This window comes from Gnatocerus cornutus, chromosome 6 (genome assembly GCF_029298725.1).
Source record: "Gnatocerus cornutus isolate USDA-ARS CGAHR chromosome 6, icGnaCorn1.1, whole genome shotgun sequence".
Classification (NCBI taxonomy): domain Eukaryota; kingdom Metazoa; phylum Arthropoda; class Insecta; order Coleoptera; family Tenebrionidae; genus Gnatocerus; species Gnatocerus cornutus.
The window spans coordinates 9,823,917-9,833,971 of record NC_142238.1 but is presented as its reverse complement, the minus strand read 5'-3'; the positions used below and the strand labels follow the sequence as shown (position 1 = coordinate 9,833,971).

The following is a 10,055-nucleotide window of genomic DNA, read 5'->3' as shown; positions in this document are numbered from 1 at the left end:
AATGACTGTCATAGCTCTCTGCAAGAACTGGAAAGTCATAGGAAACGCGAAAAACAAACCAAAACTCTTAGTTGAGAAACAAGGCAAAAAATGGCATCTTTATGAGTAAATTATTATGAATATTCTTTTTAGTTTCTTACGAATACATATTTGTATTTATGTTAATGTATTATTACTTCAATTTTACAGTTTTTTTGACCATCATCTTGTAACTTGAAAATCTTTTTTTGTTTGTATAGAGGTCTGAAATATTCACATTTGTAATAATATAATAAAAACAGAAATAAAAAAACAATGACAGGAGTTGATCAGTCGCTCTGGAACCAATGCCATTGCACCGACGCCCTATGACGCCGACAAGACAAAGACGTTTCCTTGCTTGTTTTCTAACTTCTACTTCTAAATTCTTTATTTAAAATTCAGAATCAAAATTAAAAAATAGATAACAAGTTTGAACTGTTGGTGTCACGATAAACGAGCTTATTTGAAAACATACAAGATAAGCCGCCAATCCCAGTGTTCAACAAATACCACGAAATTGAAATTTCTTAAAAAATTCTTCAGCTTCTTATAATATTGGCTAAAAAACCACAAACTAACTAGTGATTTATAACAGACAACATTTTAACTCTCAGTAGGAGCGTGGAATTGTTGAAATTCTTTAAATCTACTATTTTTAATTAATGTAATAACAGAGATGTAGAACTTTAAAATTCAAAAATTTTATAGTACAAAAAGTTTGTAATCATTATAAGGACTGGGATCATTACTCATCTTTCTACGGTTCAATTTCAGCAATAACCAAATCGATGTTATCTCAGTTTCGGTCATTATCGGTACAGTATTGTCTGAAAAAACAATTGTCAACAGAATTGTTCTCCTAAACGGAGCCCAGCTTTAAAAGGGACCTAAACTTGGTTATTATTATTGATTTGAAGTTATGTAATAGTCCGTTGATAATAATCCGACTTAGATAAAGCATAGTAGATTTAATCAATTTTTGTTTTTAATTTTAATTCTAGGATACACATACCTGTTTAATAGAAATAAACAACTTCGCTGGATCTCCTTGTTCGTCAAATACTTACACAGAACTGACTCCTAATATTCAAAGACCAATTAAGGACAGCCCAAAAATGGATTACGACATAACTACATTACTATTATTATTTTAATGATGAACGTGGTTATGTAATCAACAAAACCCAGAAACACAATTATAACAAAAAACTTCAATAATTTGGATGTGTTTTCGGAGAATTACTATTTTTCAATTTTTCTATTCTTATTCGTTAATAATAAACGTACTCTAAAATTAAGGTATTCAATTCAAGAACATGATTTATAGAATGAGCTTTTGCAGGACGAATATTCACGTACAAGTCATATTATAATTTTTACTTTGTAATTATTCGTAATAATAAATTAAAAATCTACCACTATTGAAGGTCTAATAAAAATTTCTCACAAAAACCCGAACGAAAACCATTACCATATGTAAGTTATGAATGTAAACTAGAATATATTGGCAACCGGAAGGCGGAGTTACCTGTTATTGGCGCTACCGGACCCCCTGCAGGCCAATCGGACTTCCGGTATTCTATTCGATTGTGCGCATCCATTCCTGTTGATGCTCCCGGAATAGCAGGAATAGCAACCACTATACGTCTGCACAACATTCTCAATTATTTATTGACTTATTCATCTATCGTCTAGAAAATATAACAAGTTGAAAAAAGAAAACTGACAACCGGAAATTAAAGTGATTTCGCATCGTAAAAACACACTTAAATTTGGACACAAAAATAATTCATATAATAACACAACACGACCTTATTTCAACAAAAAACTGCTTGTTTGTTTTATTGAAGTTTGTGGTACAAAACGGTCGGAACTGCTATAAAAAATGAATTTTATCTTTTTCAATGAAACACATTTGCAAGCACTTAATAAAAGCTGGAATATATTATCTATTAAACTTTAAATAATTAATAATTTTATATGCATGTGAGATCTCAAAGGGGCGGTTCAGACACAGCGGGCGTGTCCTTAGCTCCCTCCACTTTGGCAGGTACTAGGAGCTTTGAGCTTTTACAAGTACATCATATTTCCTGTCATCAGCGCTTACAGTTCAAAGCCTTTCGGCAATTTACTCGTTTACAAAATACTGTAAATTAAATTTTCAAAGATAAACATTTGTGATTTACGGACAAGTCAATCTATAGTTATTTTGTGACGCAAGATTATGGTTGCGACCACTTAATTACCACAGGGATGAACCAAGACCAAGAAGTTCCGACTGCAGTTAGTGAATTAAGTAGACTCGTAAGTGTATTCTATTAGACGTTTTATACGCATTTTTTGGTTCTATTAATTAAATTATGTATTTTGGTGGATGCGCCGGGTCATTTATAATTTTTTTGCACTTGAGTTTTTCCCAAATTTATTAGTTGTTAACGCTTTGTCTTGAAAATTTAATGACATTTATATTATACAACAATTTTATGAACAAATTATTGTAACTTTTCGATATAAAAATGACGTAAATTTAGCAACACTGCTTTGTGATTGATTTTATTTTTATTTTGTATGATTCTTCAAGAGAATCGGTCATAGAAATAATGCAAAATTGTAATAAAAATGCAACGGTCAAATAAATACTCTCTTCGTTTCGCTAAAATTTAACTGAAATCAAATTTATAGACTATGTATAAACCTTGAGATTTTCAAATTTTATCTTGGAACTTAATATTTTGTTTTCATAGTTGCTAATTTTTGAATTTTCTTTTGACAAAACTCGAGTTTAAAACAAAATTTCTGATGAATATTTGATTAAATTAAGTAGTATTTGCACACTGCCAAATTGTATATACATATGTAAGAATCTGTTCTATTAAAGCAAAACAATGTTCCAGATTTATTTGTTTGTAAATATTTTAAACCTTGATTCGTAGGGACCATTTTTAGTGTTTTTGAAGCTTTTTTGCTTTTTTATACAGATTTTCTTAACGTGAATATGTGGAAATGAGTGTTTGTTAAACAAAAAAAAGATGCTTTACGACTAAAAACTTTCGGATTAAAAAATGTGTAGAACAAAAAAGTAATTTTCAAATGTAACTTTTGAGGCTCTTATTAAATCTTTCAAATTAGGAAAGATAGGGTAAATATATAATCTTTCAAACTTCAATCATTTAATTAAGTAATTGCTAATGCATATTTTTTATCTACATAAGTTATCAGAATACTAATTCAAAATAAAAAGTCAACAACGTTACAAAAATTCATTCATTCATTCAACTTCTATAATAGACTGTTTTTTTTATCTTTAAGGATTTTTGAGTATCCCTAGTTTCTTAATAAACATATTTGGAGAAACTTTACTTTTACTAGGAACAAACGTTTCGTAGTATAAAAAAGAACTTAAAAATCTGTGGGTTTACAGTTCTATAAATAAAAGTAAATGTTTTAAAACAAAACTTGTTGTTGCCAACTAAGATCATGATTCTAAATTATAACTAATTCTTAAATAAAGTTCTACGAATTCGTAAAAAATAAATAACCGGCGGTCACCAATTTAAATTTTGAAAAATTAGAACAGAGTGAATTAGTGGTCACGAAATTAAGATTTCATAATTATTTTCAAGAAGGATGAATTAGTCAAGCTTTTTATGAAATGCTAGAATATGAAAATGGTGGTTTGAACGAAAGATTTTGTGAATTAGTGTTTATAAGATGATGTTTTGACTCAGTTGTAATACCTAAAAGATAAGAATATGTCTCTCAATTTCAATCAGAATTTACTAAAAAAAAGTACATAATATGTAATACTAACCTGAATTTATTGAAAATTACAAAATCAAGTTAATTTCAGGCTAATTCAGCAGAGTCAAACGAAAATCAATGAGATACACCAACAATTCTACCTAAAAGATTACCGCACTTCCAATTTCTCACCCCAGCTGTAGTAAGCCCCACATTTTCCAGCAGGAAATAAGACAATTTCTTAGGACAAAATGACATTTCGTCGGTAGAAAGTGAACTTCATCGCGTGAATTTTAGCTTTCAATTTATAAATTGATTCCCGATGAGAAAAGCCAATAAGCCAATATTTACTTAAAATCAAAACATCCATCCATCATTACATTTTTATTATAACGTCACCACTTCTTAACTAACGCCGAAACGCCGACCAAACTTCATTTGAGTAATGTCGTAACAATTACTTAATGAAATTGGTCGGAAACTTGACAATAGTCGCATAATCAAAGTAAATAAGGGAGTTTATGATATTTTCCAATGAAATGCAGACAATGCGATTTGACAGCAGAAAATTTTCGTTCAACTGATTAGTTTTCTAATTAGTGTTTTTATTTTTACTATTACAACAAGATTTCGTGTGAAGTTTTCCAAGTCAGGTCCTGCGAAATAAAAGCGAGGGGAACCGGACAATAGCCGTCTCACATTATTTGTTTGTACAAGTCATCCACTCATTACAGTAATTGGCTCAACACCTCGTGTCTGCTGTTGACTATAACAAAGTCTAGCATTTTCGAATTAGTTTTATGATGAGGGAAAAATTGGGGTTGGATTTGAGACATTTTCCTTTTTTCTTGCGTTTTTTTTTATATATCTGTTGATTTATTTACCAGTGTTTATGTTACAATTAGTGTCAGATTACAATTAATCTGAAATGGTCGTTAGTAGAAAACCTGTTTTGCACAGAAGTACGTCCACCCTTCCTTGAAGTGGTAATATGTGTAACCGAATACAGTTCCCAGGTCGAGCCCCTGTTGACATAGATAATTAAATGATGGCCACTCCATTAAAGCCCCGCTTGTATTAAGGGTTAAGTCAATTTTATGTGGACGCTAATATGCTAAAACCGCACGCATTGAGCGACGGGAGATTGTGCAATTAACATGTACCATTTACAACATTTTAACATTACTACAACAGAAATTTGGACCAAATGCCCTCCTTTAAACAATTACATATTTAGGTAAAAATTTGTTGCAGTTGTGTTATTCTATTACCATCTAAAAATCGCTACCAAAAAGTACATTGATCGAGATTCCCCCCGTCCAATTTGAGCCTTAATTTCATTTCAGGGTTGTCTTTTCGGTGCTCCTTTCGCCTCAACTTGCTACCAGCAATACCATCAAGACCACTACAAAGCCATCTCACCCCCAGGTAAAAAAAAATATTTTTCTGTGTTCATCTCTCGGTGTTGATGACGAACTCTGTAAATTTTTAATAGTCCCCGCCATTAAAACTCACTTAATATCGAGACAATAGCAACAAGCTGAAATCTGGCATGTTTCAGGCGTATTCCCAATAGACTGGAGAGAGCCCTGGCATCAAGAAGGTAAGTAATACTACTTGTTCCATAATTAATGTCGTAAATGCGAGCGTTTAACCCTCTGTACTGTGTAAAACGCCCCATCAGGACGAGTTGAAAGTTGTCTGTCTCGTTTCGCTGAGTTAGGAGTGAAAAGGAAGAGAAACTGTTGGCCAGACTTAACAAAGCTTTCACCTGTTGGTACTTCGTTAATGATGCATGGCGTTAAATGATGGACCATATTCCGTTGAGAATTCGACCGAGCGCATTTCCAAAGGCCAACAAAAACGTTGGGATAAAATTCGATGAAGTTGGAAAATGTGTGGGATGAGTAATTTCAATGCACAGTACGCGATACGAAACTGCTGGGTCATGAACTTTAAATACAATTTTGAGGCCTAAAAACGCAAATATGTGGGGAAAAAATTTTATTGTTAGAAGAGATTACCACTTTTGAATTATTTCTATATTTTAATTCCTACTTTATTCTTTGTTTCAGGAAATAGTTGTGAAACGGACGACAGTGAACAGTATGTTTCTGACTCGGACTTCCAGCAGCAAACTTCAAATCGTAAGAATTTTTCTGTTAATTAATTAACATTTTTATAACAAATTAGTCATCCATCCTATTTATGAGGCCTCAGAATAGAATGTACGTGTTGCGACTTTTTCAAAATAAAATTTTGTAGTTATGGTACAACCTCGATTATCCGTGCTTCTCGGAACTGGATTCTGCACGGATAATCGAAAAACACGGATAATCGAGTTAACATACGTTTTGAGGCAAAAGAATTATTTGAACGCTTTTATAATTTAAATATAATCAAAATATAAATTATAATACATATTTCTAACTCAGTTAAGTATATGAAAAACTATTGCTTCAGGGAAATTATTATTTAAAAAATTTGCAAATGCACACAATAAATCACAATGCTTCGAAAAATATGTGTATTAAAAACTGGGGAGTGTTATTTGAGCCGCCGGATATAATTTTTAATCAAGCTTATTGAAGCGCACCCCCGTTATCAGTCAATATGTAAGGCTGTTTGCATAAGATTTAAAAATTATCGGATTTCCTCACATGCTTGTATAGGTTTCCTCTTACTTTTTTATGAGTTTTTGTGTAAATACTTTTAAAATTAATAATAAAAATTTAATTGTACAATAAAATTCCAACTAGGCCAGATAGATTTTACAATTAAAATTCTAGTATAAATGATTGTGGTGAGGGGTTTAGCTTTTAATATACCTACTGAAAGTTGTATGAATGTAAATTCGTTGTATTGGCGTACGAGATTCATCGATTATAAAATTTATTTTTAATTTATAAATTTAGGAGTCAATTTTTATATTTTGTACTTTATATGTACATAAAAATTCACTTGCGTTATTTAATTTTACATTTTTATAGCTAATTTTCCATTGTGTTTGTTCTAATACAATGGCCGAATTTCCACCAAATTAACGAAAATTATAGTTTCCACAATTCGATAACAGTTGTTCTGTTTTTCGAAATGTATTTTTTTTCACTTATGCTGCAATAAAGTAGACGTTATTGAACGTAGTAGCGCGGTTACATCGTCTGTAGTAATCGGAGTACATGCTGAGCTTAGAGATCAACCTGTCATGAGTTCTTTCAGCAGCCAAACATCCATTTAGTTTTGTATATTCTCAACTTAAAGCTCCACGGGGTTCACCCTCTTTAACCTGTCATCTCTCTCTATTGCTACAATCTTATTATTGTACTGTTAAATTCAGATTTTTGTAGAAAACCGCGTTTTTTCAGCAATAAAACCTGAAAATACCATGTCGGACTTGCTACAAACCATTAATAAACCTCCGCCGTATCCAGCGTATTCGGGGGAGAGTTTTGAAGGGGTTTACCCTCCCACGTATCAACACAGCGGATGTTTTTATTCCAACCCAATTTATAACAGGTAAATGTGGAGAAATGAGCGAGCGAATAGCAATTATTGATTGAATAGGTCTACATCGCCCATGGTACAAAGGAGCAGTGATGGGCATGTTTCTGGTAGTCTTCAGACTCTTCATCAGACTAATTTACCCATCAAACAGGAGCCCGCTGATAGGGATTTTGAAGGTAAAATAATTGTTTTTTACTTTGGCGAATGATTCTATTTCTGACATATGCTGCTGTATGTAGTTCCTGAAGATAAACACCCAACGTCAACAAATGCTTTAATTTCAACAATGAAAGGGTTAATATTAATCGACTTGTTTGGCTGATACCTTTTAGCGGCGGCCACGAAACCTCCCGGCATGAGCTGAAGATTTTAATTGAAACTAATCAATATTAATAAAGCTGTTACAAGCACCCCCTAGTCCACTGTGCATACAAACACGTAATGGATTTGGATTTTGGTGGGTTGGTTCTACCCCACAAACGATTTTCATACTTAATGTGACTAACATAAAACCCAAAAGCGGTCAAATAAGTTTCTTTCGTACACCAAATAGATGCACATTCCAAAAATAAACAATTCTGAAGATTCTACAGACAAAAAAACTAAAATTTTGACCAAGCCAGGATCAGAGCAGTTCCTCAATAATTACTAAAGCCAATGCACCACGCAAAGTCATTAATGCTCATTAATGCGAGAGATTTATCCCGACTAACATTAATTTAAATTAGACATTACACGATAATTACCCTTGTATCCGTAATGCTAATTTTCATTGGTCAATAATGAAAATTAATATTATTAATAATACAACGTCAGTCTCCACGTGGGCACTACTCACCGTCCCCGCGTTTTTCTAGTTCGCTGTTATAATCAAATCCTGCACCCCACCGCTCGGATTTATTTGCATGCGGCTTTATATAATATATTTATCCGCAGGAGGCGTTCTATGCAGATTTTAATCGCGAAAGAATGAATTTTGATTTTCTATAAAGCCGGTTTAAAATTGTCGGCACGTCGCTGGTATCGATAGAAGAATATGTCGAAGGAAATTGTATCACACTGCACTGGCGCTGATTGGAATATTAAAGTTGATTATTGTCTTGTTTACAAATTAACTTTTTTCAGGAAACTTTAGAACGCCTTATGAAAAGTGTAAAACAGTTTCCAGTAAAGGACACTGGAAGCAGCCCACAGGACTAGTCTCCACAGGTTTGCACTTTAAATTCCAATATAAACAAACTACGTACTATGACTTTTTAGTGGAGAAAAGTTTAGATGAAAAACCAAAGGAAACTACCGATAGTAGGTCAAATTTTCAGAGCACTAACGGAAGAAGAGGGTCTTTGCAACTGTGGCAATTCTTGGTGGCGTTATTGGACGCTCCAGATGCCAGCGCGGGGTGTATAGCGTGGACCGGGCGAGGCATGGAGTTCAAATTAATTGAACCAGAAGAAGTCAGTACTTTTAGGTTTATTTCCTTTATAAAACAAAGCATTTCAGGTAGCCAGACGTTGGGGGGCTCAAAAAAACAGACCTGCTATGAATTACGATAAACTTAGTCGTTCTCTCAGATATTATTATGAAAAGGGGATAATGCAAAAAGTGGCTGGTGAGTTAATCCATTTTTTTAATTAATCTTTAGAATACAATTATAATTATTGATGATGTAATGATATTCACCCGGCGCATCCACCATTATTGGCCCAGAAAAAAAAAAAATCTTCAGTTTTTCGGTTTATTTTAGGTGAGCGATACGTGTACAAGTTTGTCTGCGATCCAGATGCTTTGTTCAACATGGCATACGGAGGACATCATGAAACTTCAGCTAGAACACAAATTGCAAACAGGCCAGAAAATCTTAGCACCAAAAGTGATCATCATCTGGCTTATACGGATATGCTCAATTTCTACAATTGCGGGATTACACATCCTTATCAACACTTACATCCGTATTTGCAGGATACCAAACATACGCGTTATCCTTAAATTTTTATTTGCAGAAATTTTCTTCTAAGGCGGTTCTAGTCAGATGTGAGTCAATATTATGTTGAATTTGTGTAAATGATTATGAAATGCATTAATGTTGTATCAATAACAAGGTAAAATTAAGTGGATTTTTTTTCCCAACAACCCTTTTCTGATTGAAATAAACTCTGCGGTTGTGGTACCTAATATCAGGCAACCAGTAATACAGTGTTAAGTATGGATCTGTGTGAAATAGTGAATTTTGTTGCTTAGTTTTTCACTGTTGGTAACAACTCTGTCAAATTTGGTCTTCAAATTCAAATTTGCTGTTTGAGGTTAGAACACGCAAGTGATTGACGAGTTTATGTGATTTTTACAAAATGGTAGCAAATACACGAGAGAAAAGGCGTTGGATTTTCAAAATATGCTCCCAAGAAAGTCACACAGACCCCGACATCTCCTGGAGCTCCTCGGATTCTGAAGAAGAAATACCGCAACATTTAAAACGCCTCAAAGGAAACGATTCCCACACATGGCTTAATTTTAATACAACTCCTCCAAAGAGCACCCCCGAGATCAACAGGATTTGTTCCCAAGATACTTTTTTACAGTCGCCAGTCATCAGTCAAATTAGTTTAGAGGATCAGTCGCCCATTCTTAGCCAAATACATGTTAAGGAACAGTCGCCTGTAATTAGCAGAAATCGCATAATAAGGAAGCTTAAAGCGAGGTGTAAACGGAAAATTGAAGACTTTACTGTAGTCAATGAGAAATCTAAAGAATCTCCACAGTCAGAACTAATAATTGATAGTACAACTCCTGTT

The 10,055-nt window shown here is 33.3% G+C and overlaps 1 protein-coding gene across 2 annotated transcripts; it reads left to right on the top strand.

The window, feature by feature from the left end:
• Window positions 1-2,105: 2,105 nt before the first annotated feature.
• Ets96B (ETS variant transcription factor Ets96B) lies at window positions 2,106-9,280 on the top strand. 2 transcript variants are annotated; one of them, XM_088038828.1, is made up of 10 exons: window positions 2,106-2,325; window positions 5,109-5,190; window positions 5,324-5,365; window positions 5,838-5,909; window positions 7,128-7,278; window positions 7,327-7,442; window positions 8,392-8,475; window positions 8,527-8,720; window positions 8,767-8,875; window positions 9,011-9,280. In XM_088038828.1, exons 1-10 carry the CDS (start codon window positions 2,275-2,277, stop codon window positions 9,250-9,252), a joined length of 1,143 nt encoding a protein of 380 aa, XP_087894954.1. In that variant the 5' UTR covers window positions 2,106-2,274; the 3' UTR covers window positions 9,253-9,280. The 2 variants fall into 2 exon arrangements, with proteins under 2 accessions (XP_087894954.1, XP_087894953.1); XM_088038827.1 differs by having other exon boundaries at window positions 8,392-8,720.
• The last annotated feature ends 775 nt before the right edge of the window (window positions 9,281-10,055 follow it).